The 26,721-nt window shown below is 35.5% G+C and overlaps 1 protein-coding gene and 1 long non-coding RNA gene across 6 annotated transcripts in view; one reads left to right on the forward strand and one right to left on the reverse strand.

Moving 5' to 3' along the window:
* Window positions 1-426, reverse strand: part of PHIP (PHIP subunit of CUL4-Ring ligase complex) — a 125,522-nt gene extending 125,096 nt beyond the window's left edge. For all 4 annotated transcript variants that reach the window (XM_082404958.1, XM_082404959.1, XM_082404957.1 and 1 more), the window contains exon 1: window positions 70-426. In XM_082404958.1, coding sequence (XP_082261084.1) covers window positions 70-109 — 40 coding nt within the window. In that variant the 5' untranslated portion in view covers window positions 110-426. The remainder of the gene's footprint in view (window positions 1-69) is intronic.
* On the forward strand, window positions 372-24,598 carry LOC309634723. 2 transcript variants are annotated; one of them, XR_014248369.1, is made up of 3 exons: window positions 372-504; window positions 5,935-6,441; window positions 21,036-24,598. It is a non-coding gene; the product is annotated as an uncharacterized lncRNA (long non-coding RNA). The 2 variants fall into 2 exon arrangements; XR_014248370.1 differs by lacking the exons at window positions 372-504; window positions 21,036-24,598 and adding exons at window positions 517-925; window positions 6,774-11,641.
* Window positions 24,599-26,721: the final 2,123 nt, after the last annotated feature.

Consider the following 26,721-nt stretch of genomic DNA (forward strand, 5'->3'; position numbering starts at 1 on the left):
GCGGCGGGGGGCGGGGGACCGCGGGCGGAATCGCCCGGTGCCAGCGGCCCCGGCAGCCCCCCGACTTACCCGATCGCAGCTCCGAGAGGCCTTTCCTCTCACAAGACATGTTTATGGGTCACTTCGGGGCCGCCGGCGGGACACCCCGCCGCCGAGGGGAAGCGGGGATGGTGCCGCCGCCTGCCCTATAGCTGTCACTGTGTGTTCACGAGCCGAGCCTCGGCTCCACCATTCAAGCAACGGCGGCGGAGGCGGAGGAGGAGGAGGAGGAAACAACAACTCTCAGGCAGCGGCTACAGGCGCCGCCGCCGCCTCCGCCGCGGATCCCTCCGCCGCAGAAAGGAGTCCGCCGCCTTCGCGGCCCCGGGCTCGGCCTGTCCTCGGCCCGCGCCCGCGCCCCCGCCCCCGCCCCCGGCGCAGAAAAAGGAGTGCCTCCGACCCCGCGGCCCCGGCGCCCCGGCAGCCGGCGCGGCGAGACCCCCGCCAGCGGCTCCCCGACCGAAGGTGCGATTTATTTATTTATTTCCAGTCGAAGATGTCGGAGCCGGAGCCGCCGGTTGGCTGGAAGGCGCTTTCTCTGTGGAGGCCGACCTCGGGAGGGAGGGGGCCGGGGACGGCTCCGCGGAGGGATCTGACGCACACGGAGCCGCAGCACAGGCTCTATTCAGCGGCGCTGGCTGGGGCTGAGATGGAAGTTAGTTTCTGTGTAGCAGAAATAGGAAACAAATGAAGCAAAACTGCCCAAAGAGGGGAAATGCCCCGAGGATGGGTCTCACTCTCACGCGCGCGCACAGACACACACGCAGAGAGCACTCTCACGCTGGGCAAACTCGGGATCGCGCTACCCTGCCCGAGTTGAATGATAGTGTTTGGTTTCTGTCTCTTGCCATGTGCATGTGTATAAATGCTGCGGATTGGCATCTGTGTAAGTCTTGTCCTGCGTTATTTCTGCAGCCTATGCAAAGTGTTGTGTAATTTATTGGAGTGCTGTATATTGCAATAGAGGTTCAGGCGCTTTTTGTTGAGCACTTGCGTTTGCAAGCCCGTTATTTGCTGAAGACACCTCTGCGTGTCTTTTATTACTGCCATTGCCTTAAGCGTACATTTAAAAAATGTTTTTCATTGTTATATGGGCAGAGCGAACTCCTGATCTGTACTTCAGATACTGTTTCCTCGTTACAAAAAGGCTAGTAATGGCTAATTAGGGATTTGGGATTAAAGAACCTTAAAGCTTTTTCTAAGTGTTTACAAGAAGGAATAATGTAAACCTGAGCGAAAGGAAAGAACGTTAATATTTATCTCTAACTGATCTAGAGGTAATGTACTGACAGATCAATAACCTACCGAAGGATAACGAAAGAGTATAGTACGCTTTAGCCAAGGTGATTGGTGATTAAATTATTTAAATTATCTGTGTGTCTTGCAGTTGACTTCGTCATGCTAATTAATGGCTTCTAATTTGAGGTGTAAACCATTCCTGTTTACAGTTGATCACAGGAAGACTTCTTGGAGACTGACGAAAAGAGAAAAAAATTAATCTTTCGTAAATTAGTATGTAATTACCGGTTTTATATGCTAAATCATACATCTGCCTTTTGCTGATGAGGATAAGGGCCTTGTTTTTTAAAAAACGAATATGGGTGAAATTAATGGAAACAATGGAAAAAGCCATTTGTTAGGAAACAAGGACACCAAGCGATATTTATCTCCAGATGATTTAAGCACTTTTCAAAAAGACTTGAGAGTTGATTTTTTTGTTTTTTAAGGATTGCATTTTAAAGGGAATTAGGATAGTCGTTCTTTTGTTAACATTTAACAAAAGAGTCTCCTTAAAATTTTTAGATAATAAACTGCATTTTATGGACCTGTTCTAAAAAGGTTATTTATGGGGAAAGGACCAACAAGCTGCATTGTGGTTTTCTAGATTGCTTCCTCAACCCTTGTACCCTCCTAGCTCCTTACATTCCTGGTGGGAAATACTTGCTGCAACTGCCTTGGGCTGCATTGCAAGACTGCACCGGTGTGATGCCTTGTACTGAAACAGCCAGAAATCACCGTACATGTGAGAAAGAGGAAAAAAACACCTACACCTGTTTGGAGTAATAGGATATAAAAATTGCCTTTTATAACAATCTTAACCAAATTTTTTAAAAAACAGAAGTTACCATGACTTGTCCTATTGCAGTAGGGTTATCAGAGTCATTGTTATTTATTGAAATGGCTATCCTTCAAGTACTAAAAATATTTGCATTTTTAAAGACATTAGTTCCATTGTAACTATGATAGGTAAAGTAGCTTGCTTCTAGATGGTTAGGTTTAAAAAGATGGACATTTAATATGCCTTTTTGCAATTCTGTTTATTTCCGTGACACATGCTTTCTATTTTATCTTAACTTTTAAAAAAGTATCATATTCTTCAAATAATTGTGATTTTTTACATTACGATGTTCTTCAAATAAACAGATTTTTTTAGGAACTAAACATAGTTAGAATTTTGTGATTTTTAAAATGTTTGCATTAGTCTGATTCTTACTAATAGATGTTTATCCTTGCTAAGGAAAAGAACACAAATTATGACATGGAATATAAAATTACTCTGGGTAAAGTTTTCTATATATATCTTGTGCGTAGTATGTAAACATGGAAAGCTAGTATGAATAGCTCATGTATGCTTTTCATTTAGAAGCTTTTCCTAAGTATGCTACTAGTACTTAGCTCCTAAAAAAATTTTAAGGAAAAATTTCCTTCTAAATTTTCTGAATATGATGTTCCTGTCATTTTGACTAACCTTTGACAATGTTTATAGTTTCTTTTTCAAAGACCTAATTTGAAGATAGTTGTGAACCTGCCTTTGAACTAATTTGTAACTATCAGTTTGTTATAAGAAAATATAGGTTAACTGCTAAAAATTAAAACTTCTTTTCAGCCAACTAAATTATTTGTTTTTAACAATAGATGTTAATTTGAATTCTACTAAGTTCTTCAAATGTGACAAATACTCCTTTATAACATTTTAATTTCTTTAAACATAAAACATTTCTGGAATCTGACATCATCAGTTAACTATAGGGTTTATTATGTCATTTATTGTGCATGTGTACACAAAAAGGCAGCACATATCAAATAGGAAGAAAATCTTACTTTGAAGTCCTAAATTTTACTTCCCAGGGCAGTGGCATTCTCAGCTAACTTTTGCATATAAGGATAGTTCAAATTCCATCTATATCCCTTTCTATTTGTTTATTTTAACATTTTCATGGACTTCAAAAATAAAATGTCAATTTTAAAAGATTTTCATACCCTTTTTTTTATAAGAAGGCTAAAAAAATAGTAAAAGTTTGGAAAGCCAACTACTGTTTTTATATAATACAGTCTCTAGATTACAAACTTCGTGCAATGTAAAAGCTCCTGTGAAATTCATTGCTTCACTTGGCATCACATGAAACAAGATAAACATTTAACAGAAAGTCTGTCTTGATTGTGATAAGTTACTATTCTAATGAAATAATCAAATGCTGCCATTCAAGTTCTTCCTGGAACAAGATGGGATAGTTTATAAATAAAAAAATTCAACCACATTTATGAAATTTAGTTTGCTTCCACTAGTATGGTGAACTCAAAAAAACTTAGTTACAACTTTTAAGATGATATATTAAATCTTTTGTGTGTGTGATATTATGCTTTTTTTTTTAATAGCAAAAGCTTTGTCCTATAAAGTGTAGAAATGGAAAAGTAGGAAACACGCTTCTTCAAAAACCACCTTCTTTTTTAATCCTCAGCTGCCCTAACAACAAAATACCATTGTCGAAAGAGTGTTGTTTTACACACCACATTCCTCCTTCTGGATTGTTCCCCAGTATTGTTCTGTCCATGTTGGTCTGACTTTCTCCCTCTCAACACACATCTTCTTCTTCCTTCACAAAGCTTGAATATGTATCAGATTTGAACCATGTAAGTAGATATTACTATTTGGCTGCTACAGAAAGAATAGAGAGAACCAACTTTAGTAAGCCAACTCATTATTTAACACTTTGTATTGTCTCCCTTATGTCTCACTGAGAAACCTTTTTGCTGAAGTTAGAGCACCATTCCTTTCAATCTGTAACAAAGATTAGCTGGTTATCAACAATCATATAATCCCTTACTTATTTAAATGTTATTAGTAATTTACCACTCAATTTTTTTTCCTCCAAATTAAATTATTCTAGTAGCTTAGATTTTTAAATGTCTTAGTTTGTATGAGAAGGAGAAATACATATCTTCATTGAAAAAAAAAACATTACACACACACATACACACATCACTTCATGAGTTCACAGTACAGCTACAAAGATTAAAGGAGAAAAACACTTTTAGAACACATTCCCCCAAGATTTGGAGCAACGCAGTGGATGAAGTAGAAAAAGCTGTTCCGGATGGCAGGAAACTTAAAGGAGAAGTCTGTAGGCATGTTCTATTATATGATGATGTCTGATGGATTCAGAGTGGGCTTTATCGAACAGGGAACAGTGGGATAAGTGAAGGTAGACTCAGGAGAAGGGATGCAGAGACTTGAAAAGTTGCTAATGGTGGTGTATTAAATAAAGCATATATGATCAATGTGGTTCTAAGATGGAATTTGAGGACAGAAAATGTAGCCACTTGCATTCCTATGTACCTGAATTCATAAACTTTGAGAACCCCCAAGAAGAAAAATTATTTTATTCATGGAAAGGGAGAGGTTTGTCTGACGAGTTAGTGAGGAACTTCTACATAATCAGAATCAAGGACACCAAAGCAGACACTGTTGGTGAAGAAAGAGAATGGTTGTTTAAAAGAATAAGATCTGACCACCAGAGTGCCCACAAGGCTGCCTTGAGACTCAAATATGAAAATAAGACGTACAAAAAGTAAGATCCAACTCAAAATTGAGAATGAAGCCAATTTAGATTTAAGCTGACTTTGTAATCAAAAATGGTGTTTCCATTTTCTAAATTCCTATAGAAAGGCATGTCTCATTATACCACCTTATTTGTAAATTGCCTTCATTTATATATGTATATATATATATATATATATGTATATATACACACATCCTTGGCAAAGATCCCCTTGACTCATGCATCTGTTGCTTTATTTCCTTCAATGGATATAATCATACCTATTTGTTGAAATGGTGATTAGCTAACTAGCCTAAAGAATGAGTTCTGTTACACATTTATAAAGTTTAAAATAAGATTGATACCAAGTAGATCTCTCAAATGAGATGTGTGTGTTAAAAATTTAACAGAAAAAAGAGAACCTTTGAATTTGATTTTGAGATTACACCTACGAATTCCATTGCATTCAAAGTTTTCATGCTTACATTTGAACACGTACAAATAAAGGTGCATATTAAGTGGCTATAGTGGATTTTTTTCATGCTTATCCAAACTTCCAGCTGACAGTGATTTATAGAAAAACTAATATAGCCTTTAAATGGAATCTCCTGGTAAGAACATATGTATTATTTCCTCTCAACAGTTATTAGAAGTGGTGTCACTGAGTATCATTAAGGAACATCTTTCTTAAGAATATTGAGTAAGTGGTATCATATGAGAACGAAGAAATATGTTGCCTTTTTGTCTTGCCATCCTTACCTCTCTGGTTTGCACATGTTACACTTTATACTTGTTTCCTCTTTCATTGTTTTGGGGTTTGGGGTAAGTGTATGTATAAGAGTTGCACCTTTCCCTGCTTCCTCACCTTTTCAGTTTTTTCAGTGTCTCTATAAAATTTTCCTTCTTTTCCATCATTGAAACTTTCATTCTAATGGTAAACCAAATATAGGAATTAAGATATATAATTAATTTGGATATATCCTAAAAGCTCTAAAAATGTGAAGATGAATCTATTCTTTGTTTCTTATAGTTGAAAGTGTTGCACACTAAAATCTTCCACCTCTCTTATTTTCAGCCTCCTGGTTATTTTACAAAAGACTAGAGAAACAATTTACACACCTGGTGTGAAAAGGAGGGAAGAAAAAGCCTTCCTTTACTTTTTCATAAGGAAAGAAACGAAGTGCCAAGCAGTAAGCATTTTCTGTTTGTGAAGTATATATACAATTTTGTTACAAAATTTTTCCTATTTCAATATTTTTTGCCAAAGTCAAGGTAAGTTTGGCCTCTTTAGACATTAGATTTTCTGAGTTAGAGGAATTACTAATTTTTTTAGAAGTTATTTTTGAAGTAATTAATGCATCTTTCCGACTCTAGTTTGTGAAGTTTCCAGTCTAATAGTGACTGAAGAGGACTGCCATTGACTCAAAGCACTGTCTGGTCAGTACGGCGTAACTTCACCTCTTTGAAATATTTAGGATGGAAATTCACTTCATTTTCAGAGCCAGATCCCATCATGCCCATAAAAAGGTTCGAAAAAGAAATCCTTGATGGACACACGATGGCAAATTCCCATGGCACAACGGTAAGATATTTTTCCCTAACGCCTGTGAATATCGCATTCTTTTATTAGGATAATAATTACAAAGGTCATTTCCCCTTTCAATCAGCCAGTTTCTCATGTGGCCTCTTCTTTTTCTTTTTATGACTAAGAGAATATTTTAATAGAAATTTATTTTTTTAAATATGAAAAAGAAAAAGAAACAGGAACTTCAGTCACAAGTTCCAGTGACCTGTACTACTTCTGTGAAGCCATCTTTCTGTTTCCCGGGCAAAAATTTTTGAGTGGACATAAGGACCGAAAGTCCGCCTTTAATATCTCTCCCTTGTCTCCATGTGCCATTTCTACTGCTGTAGTGTCCTCATTGCAACATTCTGTGCATCTGCTGAACAATCATCATTGAAACACTGGCTTGCAGCTTGACCCTCATTGTGTACTTTTAGTCCAACACATGGAGATGCCCTGTTCACCAGAGGCTGACGGTAGAGACGAGAGCTAATCTGAAGCAGCTGAGACCCCCCTCTGATGGCTACACCTGGAAAGCAGAGGTTTCTGTGATAGTCTGGCCAATCTCCAGAAATTATCAATTATGAAAACCTGACTTTATTTAGCAGCAATAACAATTTATTGAATGGACTACAAGAGATATGAATCAATGGCTATGCATACCATTCAAATTTTAACTACAAGGAATTCACATTCCTGAAATAAAAACAAACAGCACTTAGAGACTGTTTTTGTGTTTTAACCTAATTGCTTTTAGTATAAAATATTCATATTTGATAAATACTAGCAGGATTAAATTCCACTGTTATTTTTAGTAGTACAAAGTAACATAAAATTTTCTGAAATAATCAAGTGTGGTATAGGTAAATGTGAAAGCATTTTTGGAAACACCTTTTGAAATGAGTGTATGATTTCCATATTTTGTAAAAATTTAACTAATTTCTGACAGATTAGTTTCAGTTCTCCAATATAAACTATGAAGAGATTTGAGTCAAGAAGATCTCTAGTCAAAGTTAGATTGAAAATTTGCGAACCTAGGGTCAAGAATTGCATTGATGCCAAAAATTTTTATAGTGCTCCAGGTTTTCCTTTTCCTTTTAGTTTCTTAAAGTTACATACATATATTATCATTCTTTAAAAATTTGATTCTTTTTAACTGATATATTTATGTTTCAATACATTAATATTTGAAGTCTAGAAATCAAGTCTTCTTAACTCGGGAGAAGTTTTTAAAACCTCTTTGTGGTGGAAAAATATCAAACATTCAAAAAAAGTAAAGAAAATGGCAGTATGATCCCCAGGTACCAGATTCCCAGCATTCATAATTATCCACATTTGGACAATCCTCTACTATCTATCCTCCAACCACCCCCTTTCTTGCTTTAAAGTAAATGTCATCATTACCCCTGTAAATAATTTGGTATTTAGCCTAGAAACAAATTCTGACTAGCTTAATTCTTTCATTGATTGATTCATTCATTTATTTCCCACCTCATATTTTAAACATTTGTAGAAAATCTACCATATTCTAGATGCCATATTAAGCCCTGGAAATTGATTGGCTGGATATGGTCATTTGGGACCATTTCTAAGAAGTTCTCTTATAATTGGAAATGTATGCTGTTAAGAAATCAGATCATACCACTCAACTACTTAAACCCCATCCAATGATGTTTCATGAACTCCTGGACAATCCTTAACATGACATGTGTGATCTCTCATAATCTAACCCCCTCAACCTGTCCACACTCACATTTATCCACTGGACCAGGAACACTCTAAACTCCTGTTTGAAAATATTTTCCCCAATATGCCTTTCTTTCATTTTTTTATACATGCTGGTCCCTCTTTCTGGAATCTTGATCTCAAAATCAGACCAATTGTGACGCAGTTTTCAAGACACCCCCAATCATCACTTCTTTGAGTAACCCTGTATACCTCTCCTCCAAGAAAACAAACCTCTAAGTGTTCATCCTCTATTGTAGCACAGAACGTCTTCTGTGTGTTGCTATTGTAGCACAGCTTTCAGGTATATCATAGTTTTATGTTGTTCTGACTAGACTAAGAATTTTTAGGACAGGCTCTGAATTTTGGATTTCTGTATCCCCATTATATGCAACAATTAGAATATACAAGAGGTACTTAATAAATTCAGTAGTTTTTTTCTTGGAATATGTTTATCAGATAAACAAACTATGGTCATTTCTGGAGGTATATTAAGATGGATCCCAACAATGACCCAGTTCACCGTGACTTCACAGGGCTAGCAGAGACCCATGGAACCACTGATAGTTTTCCCACTGAAAGGAAGCAAACAAAGTAGGTGTTGTATTTAAAGAAACACCAGAATATCATGTGATATTTGGATATCAGCTCTGCCCTTTCAGAGTGTTTAGTACAGTATTACTTGAATATAAAATGAAGGGATAAAATGGTCACTAAAAGAAGGTCACACAATACCAAAATAATGACAAAAAAAAAAAAAAAGAAAGCCTAACCTAAAGTGAATGACTTTAGGTCATTCCTCTCCTTGCCACTTAACTTGGACTTGTCTTTTTTTAGTACATTTTTCTTACGTATCTTTTGTCTCTATCTTATATCTTGTGCCCTAAAGAATCAGATGGGAAACAAACATACGTGTAAATAAGATATCAAATAAATGAAATAGTGCATCAGCAGGGCCCCTATAGCAAATGGAAAAGAGGGTCTGTGTTACTACATCCATAATTATGGCAATGCCGCATGTAGGATCACTGAATTTTAGAGCTGGAAGGACCCTAGAGATTATCTAGTCCAAATCCCTTTTCAAAGAGATTAAATGATTTATCCAAACTCACACCCTCCTTTTCAAATTTCAGTCAGCCTTGCAATCTTTCTGAGGTTATTGGTGAAAGGGTAGGATAACTGAATAGCCAAAAGAGAATAGTTTAGCATGGAGGAGTCAACATGATTTCTGCACTAGAAATGATGTTTGTTGGTTTTACTAGAGTTGTTTGAGGGGACAAATAAGCATGACTAAGGAGATTTAAAGAGAAAATTTATATTTAAACTTTCAAAAAGCCTTGTGGCAAGTTCCTATATCAGACTATTTAAACAACCCCCATAAGAAATTGGCTTGGAGAGAAATAAGGAGAAATTTGAAAGTTAATATCATTGATAAAGAATCAAGTCCTATTTCTGGCTTTTACTGAGTGTTGTTGGGCAAATTATTTTGCCTCACTTATCATCATTTTCCCACAAATAATATAAGAAAAGTGATTTCACTTAACTCACTGAGCTACCGTGAGGATTGAGTGAGATAATAATACTGTTTATAACAAAAGCTAACATATATTAAGTACAATTTGTTAAGTAATAACAAATTTTATTTCACTTAGTCCTCACAAGGAAAATACTGTTGTTATCTTACCACTTTAAAGGTGAGAGAACTGAGGCACAGAGTAAAGAAGTAACTTGTCCTGAGTCCTGAAGCTAATTATTGGTGAAGTCAGGAATTGAACCCAGGAAGGCTGGTTCAAGAGCCCTTACTCTTAGCCAGTCTTCTGCCTCTTGTGCTATTAGTATGCACAAATCCCTTTTCACACACAGCCTAGGTACGTAATAAGGGCTTAGTAAGTTTAGTTATTACTATTTTTATACTTTCTCAGATGGAAAAAGAAAAGGAGGCCTAATATTGACTGAAGACCTACTTTAAGTGTAATGCATTCTCTTTACAACCAGCCTGGGAGGCCATAGATGCCCACAGAGGTATCATGGTTCAACCAGTCAGAACTGGGATTCGGGGGGACATTGGTCTTGTTCCGAAGCCCATGTTCTTTTTACTACATTCCAGCCTGTACTCTTATTTGTTATTCCTCTTGTACCAAAAACACACTTAGGTGTATGGGTAGGTACATACACCTTACACCCAAGATGTAAGGCACATAAACACATAAAATCAATGTTTTATTTGACTTACAGGTGAGTAAATTTTAGTAAGGAAGAAACAGAGTAGCAAAGGAAGAACTTAGTAAGTTTCTGAAGAGCAGAACCTAATGGCTGCTGTCCCCAGAGTCAACACTGGAGCTAGTCAAGTTTTATTTTTAGAGCGTGATGGGGCATACAAACACACCTAAAAATTGATTAATTTTCAGTTGATAGTAAGCTTTTATGGGGAGAAAAGGGCCAAGCCAATGATATCAAAAGGCAGGATCCTAAAATGAACTGCTAGACAGGGGATCTATTGTCATTTTAGGTTATTCCCTGTAAAACACTGTCCAAAAAAGCTTTTGTACCAAACGCTAATGCAAAGTGCTGCAAGGAAGAGTATCAGAAAGCATTATCCATGGTACTGCACGTCGGCATTAGAAATATTTTGTGGTTCTAGTTGCCACACCTCAAGGAAGACATAAGGCCCTAAGGTTAGAAACCATCTAAAGAAAGAAAATTAAAATGACATAAAGATACAGAAAATCTTCTGCCAGAAAATCGACTAAAAACATTAATACCTTTGAAAACTGAAAAGGGATATAATATAATAAAGTCAGGATGAAAATGAGTAGGATGAACACAAACTTATTCAACAATTCTAGAACTCCAGAACCAGCAAGTACCTTGTTGCTCTTGTTAACCCCTGAATTCTTCAGAATGTACCTCCCCAGTGAAAGGGAATCTCCTGCAGGATCACATGTATTAATCGCACTTAGGAAATTTAACATTAGTACTATAATATAGCATATAATACACACACATATCCAGATTTCTCCAATTGTCCCAATAATCTTCTTTATAGCTTGCCCTTCTTCCCTCCCTCCCTCCCTTTCTTCCTTCCTTCCTCTTTATTTTTTTTGATCCAGAGTCCAATCAGATATCTCACATTGCATTTATGTAATGTAACTCTCAACTCTCCTCTAATCTGGAACCGTCACTAACGCCATTACCCCCAACCCCTGGCAACCACTGATCTTTTTTACTGCCTCCATAGTTTTGACTTTCCTAGACTGTCATATAGTCAGAAGCATACAGTATGTAGCTTTTACAGGTTGGCTTCTTTCACTTAGTAAATATGTACTTAAGGTTCCTGCATGTCTTTTTGTGGCTTGATATTTCATTTTTTAAAAGCACTGAGTAATAGTCTATTAACTGGATGTACCACAATTTATTTATCTTTTCACCTATTGAAGGACATCTTGGTTGCTTCCAAGTTTTGACAATTATGAATAAAGCTGCTACAAACATCTGTGTGCCTACTTTTGTGTGGAAATAAGTTTTCAAATTTTTTGATTAATTTTGAGTGCAATGACAGGATCATATAATAAGAGTATATTTAGTTTTGTAAGACACCTTCAAACTGTCTTCCAAAGTGGCTGTACCATTCTGCATTCCCAGTATCAATGAATGAGAGTTCCTCTTTCTCCACATCCTCACCAGCATTTGGCGTTCTTAGTGTTCTAGATTTTGGCCATGCTAATAGATTTATAGTGGTATCTCATTGTTGTTCTAATTTTCATCAACTTGATGACTTATAATGTTGAGCATCTTTTCATATGCTTATCTGTCATCTATATATCTTCTTTGGTGAGGTGTCCGTTAAGGTCTTTGGCCCTTTAATTGGGTTGTTTGTTTTTTTATTGAGTTTTAAGAGTTCTTTGTATATTTTGGGTAACAATCCTTTATCAGATTGTGTTTTGTAAATATTTTCTCCCAGCCCATGGCTTGTCTTTTCATTCTCTTAACATTGTCTTCCACAGAGCAAACACATTATAATTGTAAAGAAGTCCAGCTTATCAATTATTTCTTTCATGAATCATGCCTTTGGTGTTGTATCTAAGAAGTCATCTCCATACTCAAGGTTATCTAGACTTCCTCCTACGTTATCTTCTAAGATTTTTAGGTTTTATAATTTACATTTAGGGCTATGATCCATTTTGATTAATTTAGTAAAGGATGTAAGATCTGTGTCTAGATTCAATTTTTTGCACGTGGAAGTTCAGTTGTTCCAGCAACATTTGTTGAAAAGACTATCTTTGTTCCACTGGATTGCTTTTGCTCCTTTGTCAAAGATCAGTTGACTATGTTTGTGGGGGCTGGGTAGGGGGAGGGTGGTTCTGAGCTCTCCATTCTGTTCCCTCGATCTATTTGTCTATTCTTTCACGAATACCATACTGTTTTAATTACTGTAGCTTTATGGTAAGTATTGAAGGTGGGTAGTGTCAATTTCTTGTCCTTCATTATTGTGTTGGCTATTCTGGGTCTTTTGCCTCTTTGTATAAACTTTAGAATCAGTTTGTCAATATTCACAAATAACTGTTGGGATTTCAACTGGGATTGCATTGAATTTATAGATCAAGTTGGGAAGGACAGACAGCTTGACAATATTGAGTCTTCCTATCCATAAACATGGAATATCTCTCCATTTCCTTAGTTCTTCTTTGATTTTTTCATTAGAATTTTGTAGTTTTCCTCATTAGATCATGTGTACATATTTTATTAATTTATACCTACATATTTTGTGTTTTGGGGTGCTATATAAATTGTATTGTGTTTTTAATCTCAAATTCCACTTGTTCATTATTGGTATATAGGAAATAATATTTTGATAAAGATCTTTTCATCTATGTTCATTAAGGATACTGGTCTGTCGTTTTCTTACAATGTCTGGTTTTGGTATAAGGGTGATGTTGACCTCATGTTTTAAGTTAGGAAGTATTTTCTCTGCTTCTTGGAAAGAGATTGCAGACCATTGGCATAATTTCTTCCTTAAATGTTTGGTAGAGTTCACCAGTGAAGCCTGGTGTTTTCTGTTTTGGAAAGTTATTAATTATGGATTCAATTTCTTTACTGGATATAGGCCTAGTCAGATTGTCTATTTCTTGTATGAGTTTTGGCAAATTTTCTTTCAAGGAATTGGTCCCTTTCATCTAGTTTGTCAAATTCATGAGCATAGAGTTACTCATAGTATTCCTCCATTATCCTTTTAATGTCTATAGGGTCTATAGTGATGTCCTCTCTTTCATTTCTTATATTAGTGATTTATGTCCTATCTTTTTCAAAGAACCAGCTTTTGATTTTGTTGATTTTCTCTATTGAACTCCTGTTTTCAGTTTCCTTGATTTCTGCTCTAATTCTTATTATTTCTTTTCTTCTGCTTACTTTGGATTTAATTTGCTCTTCTTTTTCTAGTTTCCTAAGGTGAAAACTTAGGTTATTGATTTTAGCTCTTTTTTATTGTCTAATACCTGCACTCAATATCATAAATTTCCCTCTAAGCACTACTTCCACTGCATCTCACAATTTTTAAGTTATGTGTTTCATTTTCCTTTAGTTCAGAATATTTTAAAATTTCTCCTGAGATTTCTTCTTTGACTCCTATGTTATTTATGTTGTTTAATTTTCACATATTTTGGGAATTTCCAGTTATATTTCAGTTATTGATTTCTAGTTTAATTTCATTGTGGTCTGAGAGCAGACATTGTTTGATTTCTATTGTTTTAAATTAGGGTATGTTTTATGGTTCATAATATGAACTATTTTGGTGAATGTTCCATGTGAGCTTGAGAAGAATGAGTAGTGTGCTGTTGTTAGATGAAGCAGTATATAGGTGTCAATTATACACAGTTGATTTTTGGTGTTGTTGAGTTCAACTATATCCTTCTGATTTTCTGCCTGCTGATATGTCCATTTCTGATAGAGGGCTGTTCAAATCTCCAACTATGATAGTGAATGGATCTATTTCTCCTTGAAGTTCTGTCAGTTTTGCCTCATGTATTAATACTTTGACACTATGCTGTTAGGTAAATACACATTAAGGATTTTTTTTTTGAGAATTGACTCCTTTATCATCATGTAATGCCCATCTTTATCTCTGATAACTTTCCATGCTTTGAAGTCTGCTCTGAAATTAATGCAGCTGCTCCTATTTTCTTTTTTTCATAAATTTATTTATCTATTTATTTTTGGCTGTGTTGGGCTCTAGGCACGTGGGCTCAGTAGTTGTGACTCATGGGCTCTAGAGCGAAGGCTCAGTAGTTGTGGTGCATGGGCTTAGTTGCTCTGCGGCATGTGGGATCTTGCCAGACCAGGGATTGAACCCGTGTCCCCTGCATTGGCAGGTGGATTCTTAACCACTGCACCACTAGGGAAGTCCCTTCTATTTTCTTTTGATTAGCGTTAGCATGGTATATTTTTCTCCATCCATTTACTTTTAATCTATGTGTATCTTTGTATTGAAAGTGGGTTTCTTGTGTACAACATATAATTAGGTCTTATTTCTTGATCTACTCTATCTCTGTTTTTTTAATTGGTGCATTTAGACCATTGATATTCAAAGTGATTATTGATATAGTTGGATTAATGTCTACCATATTTGTTGTTGTCTTCTATTTGTTGCCCTTGTTCTTTGTTCCTATTTTTTTCTTCCACTCTTTTTCTGCCTTTTGTGGTTCTAACTGAACATTTTATAGATTCCATTTTCTCTCCTTTCTTTATGCATATCAATTATACATCTTTTTAATTTTTTTAGTGGTTGCCCTGAAGTTTGAAATATACATTTTCAACTAATCCAAGTCCAAATAACTACACTACTTCATGGGTAGTGTGAATACCTTATAATAACAAAATAATCCTAATAATCCTAATTCCTCCCTCTTGTCCCTTGTATCATTACTAACATTCATTTCACTCATATATTAGCATAAAAAAAAGCAGGTCTACTGGCAACAAATATCCTCAATATCAGTTTATCTGAGAAAGCTTTTATTTCTCCTTCACTTTTGAAAGACAATTTCACAGGGCACAGCACTCTGGGTTGATGGTTTTTTTCTCTTTATACTTTAAATATTGTACTGTACTCTGTTCTTGCTTGGTTTCTGAGGAGAAATCAGATGTAATTATAATCCCTTTTCCTTTATAGGTAAGGTTTTTTTCCCCTCTGACGTCTTGCAGCATCTTTCCTTTATCTTTGATTGCTGTAGTTTCAAAATGATATGCCTAACTATAGTTTTTTTTTTTTAATTGTTTGTTTGTTTCAGTTGCTCCACATTCTCAACAAAACTTGGTATGGTCATTATTTTTAATTTTAACCTTTTGAATAGGCACAGAGTGGTATCTTATAGTTTTAATTTGCATTTCCCTAAAGACTAATGACATTGAGCATCATTCATGTATTTATTTTCTATCCTTATGTCTTTTTTGGTGGAGGGTCTATTGAAACCTTTCAGCCATTTAAAAAATTGTGTTATTTGTTTTCTTATTAATGAGACCCAGGAGGTGTTTTTCTAAATATCTGGATATAAATTTTTATGAGATATATGTAATGATTACTTGCAAATATTTTTTCCCAATCTGTGGCTTGTCTCTTCATTCTCTTAACAGTGTCTTCTGAAGAGCAATTTTGAATTTTGATGAAGCTCAATTTTTTCTTTCATGGACCATGCTTTTGGAATCATATCTATAAAACCTTTGCCTAACTCAAGATTTTCTAGTCTGTTTTTTCTAGAAGTTGTATAGTTTTAGATTTTATTAAGTACTCTGATCCATTTTGAATTAATTTTTGTATATGATGTGAGATGCTGATCAAATTTACTTTTTGCACATGCATATCCAAATTTTCTGTTATCATTTGTTGAAAAGATAATCCTTTCTCCACTGAATTGCCTTTGCTTCTTTGTCAAAATTTTTTTCAATTTTTAATTTTTCATTGCCAGCATACAGAAAAACAATTGAATTTTGTATAATGATCTTGTATGCTTCAAACTCACTAAGCTCTAGTAGTTCTAAAACATTTTATGTGATTCCATAAAATTTTCCTGATAGGAAAATCATGTTGCCTATGAATTAAGGCAGTTTTACTTTATTTTTAAACTCCATACCTTTTATTGCTTTTGCTTACCCTAGCCTCCAATGAAATGTTGAATAGAGATATTGAGAGCTAACATACTTGCCTTGTTGTTGACATTATGGGACAAACATTCAGTCTTTCACCGATAAGTCTGATGTTAGCTGTGGGCTTTTCATAAATGCCCTTTACTGGATTAAGGAAGTTTCCTTTTTTCCTAGTTTGTGGAGAGGTTTTGTTTTGTTTCGTTTTTTTAAATCAGGAATGGATGTGGATTTTGTTCAATGCTTTTCTGCACCAGCTGAGATGATCACGTGGTTTTCCTTTTTAGTCTGTTAATGTGATGAATTACATTGATAGATTTTCAAATGTTAAGCCAACCTTGCATTCCTGAGGAAAAAAAACCCACTCGGAACCCACTTTTTGCTTCAAATTACTAAAATTTTGTTGAGAATTTTTGCATCTATGTTATGAAAAATATTAGTCTGTAGTTTTCTTCCTGTAAAGTCTTGGTCTGGTTTTCATATCTGAGTAAAGCTGGTCTCATAGAATAAGTTGGAAAGTTTTTTTTTTTTTTTCTTTTTACTTTTCTGAGAGAGCTTTTGTAAGATTGTTATCTTTTAAAAAATATTTGGGTAGAATTCACCAATAGAGCCATCTGGACTTGGGGTTTTCTCTATAAAAATTCCCTTTCTTTAATAGATAGATGACCATTAAAATGATCTATTTCTTCTTGAGTGAGCTTTGTTAGTATGTGTAGGATATCTCCATTTATAAATTTCTCTCCTCTGTGCCCTGCAAACTCTAGCAGCCTTGGCCTCCCTGGACTCCCAGTATGCTTTCTGAACTCAGAGAGACTACCCAGTATCCACCTGAATTCTTCCAATCTGTGCCACGATCTAGAAACTGTAGGCAATAAACTGAGACAATCTTGGTGCTCATCTCATTTGTTTCCTGTTTTTTAGAATCACTGTCACTCATTTCATGATGTCCAGTTTCTTAAAAACCAATGATTCATATGTTTTATTCAGTTTTTAAATTGTTTCGGGCAGGAAAGTAAATCTAGTCCCTACTATTCCATCTTGGCTGAAAGCAGAAGTCCATTCTTCAACTTTTAAAATATTTAACTCACCCAAATTTGACTAACTTATCTCTCTTACCTTATGCTAATTTTTTAGTAATATTTAAAAACTTTGACACTGTAAAAAACGTGACTTTTCCCCAAGGGAGAAAAAAGCTTTTCACTTTTGTATTCATCTTGGTGCTTGACTTATATAATTTTCACCCATCAGTTTCATAAAAGGTCTTCAGTATAAGCTATTGGGATCAATTTGACAGTAAGACTTTGTATGATGAATGCATTCTCTAATTGTGAAAAAAAAAATCTAAGCAAGAGATTTAACTGCTGCAGCTAATTCTTCTTCATCACTGCACTATTCTTTGCAGAAAAGCTTGGAAACCAGCCATACTCTTTTTTGTGTCCTTTTTTTTGCCCCTAGGGTTAGTTAGTTGTTGGAATGTCATAAAGACATATTTTTTTAACCATTTAAAAGAAGGAAAATATAAATTATTCTACAGTTACTTATGTAAAGCATACGTTTGTCTATCAAATCTACCATAAAATCAAGAGCTAAACTTTGAGCCTTAGACAAATTTGAGGTTTGACTTCTTTGGGGCTGTCAGTGACGACAGACTGTCTAATGTTTAAGGCTTGTTCATTCCTTTTGTGTACTGGTGTGCACCCCTCTGGAGTTTACTACTGGCAGACAAAGCTCCTCTTCTTTGCTGTGCTATTCTCGAGCAAGCATTATACCTACTGGCAGGCGAGACTGTCATATTATGGAAGTTCTATAGACTTCAGTGGCAGAGGAAAGGCTGTGCTTACAGCAGGTTCATAGCATATGTGACATTGCAAAATAGTTTCTTAACCTGGAATCAGGTACACAGAGCTTTGGAATCTGTGAACATCTGGTAACTGTGTGCACATGTTTGTATATGTGTTCATATTTTCTGTACATGGAATCTGTAACTTTGATACACAGAGAGTTTTTAAATGAGTCCTCCATGTACTCCTAGAGCAGAGTAGAACAGAACAATCAGACCCGTTGTAAAAGCACAGGAGAAAGACATCCCCATAAAATTATCCTCTGAGGATAAATTAGGAATCTAGATCACTCAGGCCTCAGAGTGGGCATTTTTGCCCCAATGATCAACTGCCATATACCAAATTATAGCTGGTGGTTTAACACCAGGCTAATCAGATCTTTTGGTTCCTTAAAAAATATGACTGTCCTGTATTTGGTTTTTATGTTTTTCTGTCATGTTAAAAATATATAAATAAATACATATTCAGGCAAAACTTTTAGTTAAGGCTGTAAAATATTTCTAGGAAACTCACATTAAAAAAGAAAAAAGAAAAAGTTGCCCATCCACATCACCAACTTTTCAAGTGAAAGCAATGAGGTGTTAAGTTTACCAATGCTATGCTAAATCATGAAGCCGGTTTGATAAGATTAATTGCTTTATCTATCAAGACTTGAAAGTTTTTTTAAAATCACATCATTCTTTCTCACAGTAAACCATTTCTTTGCTACTTTCCTCTTTCCAGTCAAGCAACACTAGGTCTCAGGATGTAGACTAGTCATTTTAATCATTTTAGAATAATTCACTCTATCTTGATTTATATATAGGGGAAGTGTTATTATTTCTATGTCATTTCTAACAAACCAGAACCTCCAAAACAGATTATGTTCATGAGAAAGTCCATTTCCTTACTTTTTAATTATGCTTATTAAGCACCATCTTTTGATCTAAAGCTCCATTTAGTTTCATTTTTCATACCTAGGAATGTTCCTCTGGTGAAAAGAATCATTAACAATGAAGTCATACTTTAAAAATATTTTCCATCATCCATTCATCTTTTTATTTTTATGTCATGTCTCAGACTCAACTTATACTCAGTTCTCCCTTTGGCAGTTTCTCATTTCGGTTTCTTCAATTCAAGAATTAAGCAGTGTATATCTAAAAAGCAGTTCACCCATAACAACAGAGTCAGTAATATACCAAAATAAAAGTTATTTAAAGAAGGAAGTGCTTTCTTTGTTCACTGAAGCATCTTCTGCATTAATATTTGAGGATATATCTTACTTGCCAATTATCCAGTATAATAAATAGAGCTATATATTCTGAGTTTTTCTACTAAGTCTCTCTCTTTCTCTCTCTCTTTTTTTTTTTTTTGGTAAGAACTACATTTTAAAAAATTTTATAAATATAATGAGTAAATATTGATTTTTAAAAAAATACCAAGTCTTTTTGGTAAATGAAAACCCACCCCTTTCATATATGTTCTTTCTATAGTTATTAATTTAAATCATTATTTAAGTTTGTCCATTGTACCCATTGTGTTGGGTAAAGTATTTTTCTCCCTGGAAGGAAATGATCATTTACCTATGCAATATTGACATAAAATGTGGCAGCTGAAAAACAGCTAAATCTAATGCAAGCAATTGTTATCTCAAAGGTAATATATGATTGTAGGAAATGCTTTGAATGTATTCTCTTAACTTACGGACTATAATAACAATGATAAAGATAATGAAGTCTGGTCATGCTTGCACGTGGCTTCCCTCGAACAATGGTGGGCAGTTGGTGGCACAGGTGGCAAAAGCGACAAGTTGCAGTATCTTAGCATGATATGGAGACTATTTTAAGATTCATCCCTGTGGAAATTCAAGCCGATCAAAGGCACTGAATCTGATCTGTTAGTATCAAGCTACAATAATCCACACTGCTTTTTACTAGGGCCCTGATAAACAAAGGTATTCAGTTACTTTAAAAAAAAATTAAACATCTTTACATAATGAAATTTGCTTTACAAAAGGGCGTATTAACATTAACACATCAGACACATATTCATAAAACAAGAATATGAAAGATCTAAGAAAGCTATGTATTCTTGACATAGACCACAGATTCTAGATAGGCTATAGAATTCAATTAAGTGAGAGATTCTAAAATAAAAAGTCTCAACACTTTTGCAACTCTGAGCTAAAGATCACTTAAATATTCTCAGTCAGGTCCATTGATACTGAAAGAAAAGCAAGGGTATATAAGACCCAGTGCATGGCCAGCTATATTTACTATTTGCCTTACTAATGATCCCTCCATCTCAGTTATCACTAGCCTCAAAGTAAGCATACAGTTTTCAATTTTTTTTCAGAGCCAGGTCATTCAAATGTTTTGAGGCTGGAGATTAATTCTTGTTTCAATCCCAAGTAATTCCAATCTCTGTGAGAGTTTAAAAAGAATTCCTAAAGTGGCAATGAAACATTTAATCATCACCAATTGTTTTCAGTAAACTTCCTGGTGAAAACCTCTCATAAAAAATTTTCCAAATTTTTCTAAAAAAGATAATTTTAAAAATATGGTAGTAGAAACTTAAAAAACCTTCAAGCTTCAGTGTATATTAACTAATGATGTCCTGGAAGTTTGAGAAGATGAAGAGAATAAAATTATTTGTTAAGCAATTACAATTGGAGCTGGGTGTATTTATTTCAACCACATTTTTTTTTAGACCCACGTATTTGAAAAACAGATACTCGAGTCACAACTAGCAATCTGTTAGAAACACAGAAAAAAATACATGAATCCCTCACTTATAAGGTGCCACCTCACCCATTTTACAGTAGCTTTCAAGGGGGAAAAAAACTATATTAAATGAAAATAATTTATTTTAACTTGCCAATAATATCATTCTTTTATCCACATATTTACATGTATATATATTTTTTTCTTTCAGCAGCAAATCAGAATTTGAGAGTAAATCTTCTGCATGGCTGACATCTAAGAGGTCTGCATTGGTGACCCACTACATTTCATAGTTCGTGCTCAAACCTTTACCTCTTTAACATCTTAAGACTTGACAGGAGAATTTATAGGCGTGTTGAGGAATACCAGTGTTTTTCCTGCACTTTCTAGTTCAGTAAAATCACAGGGTTTTTATGTAAATGAAAAGTTACCTCTCTTAGAAGCCAGCTGGGAGCTTTTGACAGATAAATGTCCAATGCTTTAGTGAAAGGCTTTCACTTCACAAAAAGAAGATCCCCATTTAACTTAAAATTCAACAGTAAATACCAAGTTGAACAGATTCCTTCGAAACACAGGTTTGCACATACGCAGACAATGACAACGTACTTTTTTTTTTTTTCTTCCCTGATGACTGGCGGGTTTTAAGAAATTATCACTGTAAAATACATTCCAACTCTAGACACATTAAATGTGAAGAGGGAAGACTAGAACTGAGAAAATATGGTATGTTTCAACTTCTTTCTTTTCTACGTTGTATGTCAGTCTGAGTCCCCATACCTTCTATTTTCCTGTCACACTTTTTAATATTAGCTATGGCAGCACATTGAAACAGTTAAAGACTTGAAGCAAAGCTAAAGTGAGCAACAATTACAACACAATCAATGGCAACTGTATAATAATATCTCACAGTGTCTATAAAAGCAGAGACAGTTATCAGACAGTTCACTTGATGATTCTTTCAATACTATGTTGCTGATGCCCTGACTGTGTACTCTTTAATACCCACTAGGTGAAGTTTTTACATGTTCCCATGCTGCATGACTTTTTCTTTGTTGCCAGCTTAATGTTACTTTCTATTCTACACATTTCCACATGACCATCCCATCTGACAGACAGCACCTCAACCATGTAAACATTAGTTGTAGCAGATATTAGTTGGATGATGAGAGAGGTATCAGTTTTTACCACATTAAGGCAAAAGAAAAAATAAACTGGCTCATGTAATCCAAGGAAGTATTGAACAACTGAATCATAAGTAAATCAGTAATCACTGACTCTCCGGAAACTTTGGAAACATGGACAGAGGTCCTGGACCAATTAATTATGTGGATGAAAAGAGGGACTTTTCTAGAAATGTAGTGTTAATCAGATACTTCCAGAAATTCCCTACATAGCAAGAAATAAAGTTTACGCATTGTTTATAATTGTGAAGACTTTGTGACACTCTAGGTGGGAAAATCTGGTGTATACTACAATTATGTTCAATAAAGTATTGCAATAGTGGATCATTGACACATTCTGAAATTTTGCTCTCCAACACTAACTTTTAAAGGTTTAAAGAGTCATCAGACTTGTGTAAGTTACAATGATGTTAATTATTTTTCCCTCAATGCCTGTGGTCATTTGCTCCCTCTTTTACTGCTTCAAAACCCACAAATATAAGGGAACACAGATATCTATTGCTTTTCATTTTTTGTCCATAGTCGATTAATATTTTGAGGCTGATTATGTAATCTAAGGAAGGACAGAAGTGTCAGAGTGAATGTGTTTCTTATTTCCCAATTTTGTTAATAAATATCTAAAATACAAGAGGAGCAAGGGAATGTTGCTCCAGGTGCAAGGGGAAGAAAAACCAAACAACGGATAACATCAAAAAACCACATATTTTCAAGAAGAATTAAACTGGTGATGTGGGAGCAGAGAAGAAAAGGAAAATTACCTTGGAATAACTTCTTAAAAAGAAGAAAAGGAAAGTTATTTTGGAATAGCTTCTTAAAGCAGATGTATTCAAATCATCAGAACAGAGAAAACATGAAAAATCAAAGTTTAGAGACTTCCTTGTGGCACAGTGGTTAAGAATCTGCCTGCCAATGCAGGGGACACAGGTTTGATCTCTGGCCCGGGAAGACCCCACATGCCGTGGAGCAACTAAGCCCATGCACCACAACTACTGAGCCCGCGTGCCACAACTACTGAAGCCCACGCACCTAGAGCCTATGCTCCACAACAAGAGAAACCACCGCAATGAGAAGCCTGCACACCACAATGAAGAGTAGCCCCCGCTAGCCGCAACTAGAGAAAAGCCCGCGTGCAGCAATGAAGACCCAATGCAGCCAAAAATAAATTCATAAATTTATAAAAACAAACAAACAAAAAGTTTATAGAGTGCATTACACCTTAACCATAATGTTCACATCAACCCTATTATTATCCCTGTTTGGTCACACCGTTGCCAGTGGCAGAGCTAGAGTCTCAATCCAAGTCCTCTGGCAACAAATTAATGTTCTTTCTCTTGCTCTATACTGCCTCCCATTCAAGCTCTTCACAGGCTTGAAATCAAGCTTGCTTCCTAGATGCTTAGAATCAGAAGTCCTACCTCCAATGCCTAAGAGCTCAGTGACCTCAGGCAAGTTACTTTAACCTCTTTGCACTTTACATTACTCATCTATGCAGTGAGAATCGTGACATCTTTCCTGTCATTATAGAGTTGTTGGAAGATCAAATTAGACAGTTCTTTGTAACAATAACATTTATACATGTAATGAATTGTTATAATTAAAATGCATAAAGAAGAAGGTTGATGAGATCTCCCAGCCACTAGTTATTATCTTTAAGGACTCCTGGTAGCAATAGTTGGAAATAATTTCTCTCTCAATTAGTCACACATTGGGCCATTGTGGAGTTAGTACTACATTCAGTTTATGTCTCCTTACCTTGAGGATGCTGTGAAGTGGAGAAGTTCGGAGTAGTTTAATAATATGATTAAAGTGGTGAATAGGTAAGACCCAAGAGGACAGGTAGAAGGAGTTAGAATTAATTAGTCTGGAGACAATAATGCCTCCTAATACATGAGGCATTATCATAAGGAAAATGTAGACCAACTTTTATCCATCTTCTCTGAGAACTAACTGGAAAGTAACTGTGAAAATACAGTACAGACATAAGAAGGAATTTCCCGATAGGGTTGTTTGTTAAATATTAAAACAGGCTATTAAAAGAAGATGTGGAGTCTCCTTTGTTGATGACTTTTCCAAAGAAGAATAGACACAAATCAATTTGGTATGGTCAGGCAATAGATATACTGGCAATCCGGGAACTAGAAAAGCTTTTACTGAGATCTTCTTTCAGCTCTCAAGAATTCTACAGCTCTCTGGCTAATTTTGCTGATCAATCATAAAATCGGTAGGTAGCAAGTTTTTCTAATTATCCTTGTCCAAATATGCAGACTATGTGAATTTGTTACCATCCTATGATATATATAGTTTTCTTTCTTGTCTTTTTTAGAGGGTGGGATACATGCAGAGGGTGAATTAATCTTATTCTTTCGTTCATGGCACAGTATCATCATTGATTTAGGCAGGGCAAAAAAGCAATTTTAAATGGATTTTCTCCTATTATCAAATTCCTCACTCCCATCCTCCCCTCCCCAACAGGTAACTGCTCTGATGTGTTTAATGTATACTCTTAAGTGTAAATGCATCTTTGGAAATATGTAGTATCATTTTGTGTGTATATACTTTAAACTTACATAAATATATCTCACTCTTTTTCTTCCATTTTCACCAAGCATTATGTTTCTACGAGCTACGCTGTTTCTTTTTTTTTTTTTTGACAACCCTCCACCCCGCATTTTTTTAATATATATTTCATTCTTTGTAGAAACTGGATTATTTCTTCTAAATAATTTCCCACATTTTGTCTTTTGGCTGATTGTGTCCTTGAGGTATCATTTTAAATGTTTCTTGTTTAACCCAGTGGTTAGATTTAAAGGCTTGATTTGATTCATTTGTTTGTTTGTTTTCTTGGTAAGAATACTTCATGAATAGTACCATGTATTTCCTAGTGGAACATAATGGGAGGCACATGATATTCCTTTGGTTAGATTAATCAGTGCATTCAGGTGATGTTGGCCTGACTTGTCAATTATGATAAGTTCCTCATCCACCTCTCACCTCATGGTTTAGGGACCATTGATGACAGTTGTCTATAGATCTATTATTTCAGTGTAGGATGGAAAATAGAGATTTTATAATTCTTTTCTCCTATTGCATTTATTAGTTGTGATTTTCTATAAAGAACTTTGTTTCACCAACTATTTGATTACCTTCAAATATAGTTGGGGCAGGAATGTCTAGATAAATGCTGGATTCTTTACCTTTATAGCAAATTTAAGAATTATGAGTTGACACCCTAATAATCTCCAAAGAGATTTCTTATGGGTAGGGAAGAGTGAAGGAGGCTTATCATTTCTAATCCATGTATTTCTTTACACCTTTATTAAGGTGTAATTGACAGAAAATAGACTGTACGTACATAAAGTCTACAGTGTGATAAGTTTGGGCATATGCATATACCCATGAAACCATCAACACAATCAAGATGCTGTTTCTAACTGCTGTGTCATCTGCAGGAACGTGCACCCACAGCTTTCTTCCTCTAGTCGTGGACAATGAGGTTGTTTCCAATTCCCTGCTTCCACAGTGTTGTGAAAAACATTCTCTTACGTGCTTTTTCTGGTAAGGATTCTCCCTTTTTCCCTTTAGGAGTGTGATCGGATAATCATACATAATTGGTATATGTGCAACTACTGTGCCAGATTGTCCTCCAAAATGGCAGTGTTCAAGTGTGAAAGAATTCTTGTTTCCCCGTCAACACTTAGCATTATAGAACTGGGCAATTTTCCCTTGTCTGATGGGTGTAAAGTAGTATCTCATTGATTTTCTTCTTTACTTACTGAGATAATATACTTGTTATTTATTCATATATATTTCCATCTCTCTAGGGTTTTCAGTCTTGTTGATTCTAGGAGTTCCCTTTATACAATAGTATAGCTATAGCTATTATTTCTTTATCTGTTCTTATGTCTATTCCATTTATCTGTTTGTCTGTTACAACTGACATTTGGATTGGGACTGAGAGTAATTCAGGGAGAGTAGACATTTTTACACTGTCAAGTCACTGCATCTATATGCATGGGTAGATCTCCATGTATTCAGATCTTTAATGCCATGTGGTAGAGTTTAAAATTTTCTCCTTCGAGGGCTAAGGCATTAATGATATCTCATCTAATATGTAGTTATCCCTCTACAAATTGGCATTATTAACTAAATTAATGTACATGTTCACTACTGGCCCTGTTTATGCCCTTTATGTCTGTAGTGTTGATAAACTCAAGACAAAGTCTGTTTAACTTCATCTGTGCAGTGTCTACACAGCTCCATGTAAAGATATTGATATGTACTTTTTTTAAAATATATTTTTTAATAAATTTATTTATTTATTTATTTTTGGCTGTGTTGGGTCTTCACTGCTGTGCGCGGGCTTTCTCTAGTTGCGGTGAGCAGGGGATTCTTTTTGTTGTGATGCGTGGGCTTCTCATTGCTGTGGCTTCTCTTGTTTTGGAGCTCGGGCTCTAGGTGCACAGGCTTCAGTAATTGTGGCATGTGGGCTCAGTAGTTGTGGCTTGTGGGCTCTAGAGCGCAGGCTCAGTAGTTGTGACACACAGGCTTAGTTGCTCCGTGGCATGTGGGATCTTCCCAGACCAGGGATCTAACCCGTGTCCCCTGCATTGGCAGGCGGATTCTTAACCACTGTGCCACCAGGGAAGTCCTTGATGGGTACTTTTGATTAAATGGTACCTTATTTTTTCCCTTATAAAATGCCTCAAAAATGATAAA

The sequence above is a fragment of the Balaenoptera borealis genome (genome assembly GCF_965194805.1).
Source record: "Balaenoptera borealis genome assembly, chromosome: 9".
In the NCBI taxonomy this organism is placed as follows: domain Eukaryota; kingdom Metazoa; phylum Chordata; class Mammalia; order Artiodactyla; family Balaenopteridae; genus Balaenoptera; species Balaenoptera borealis.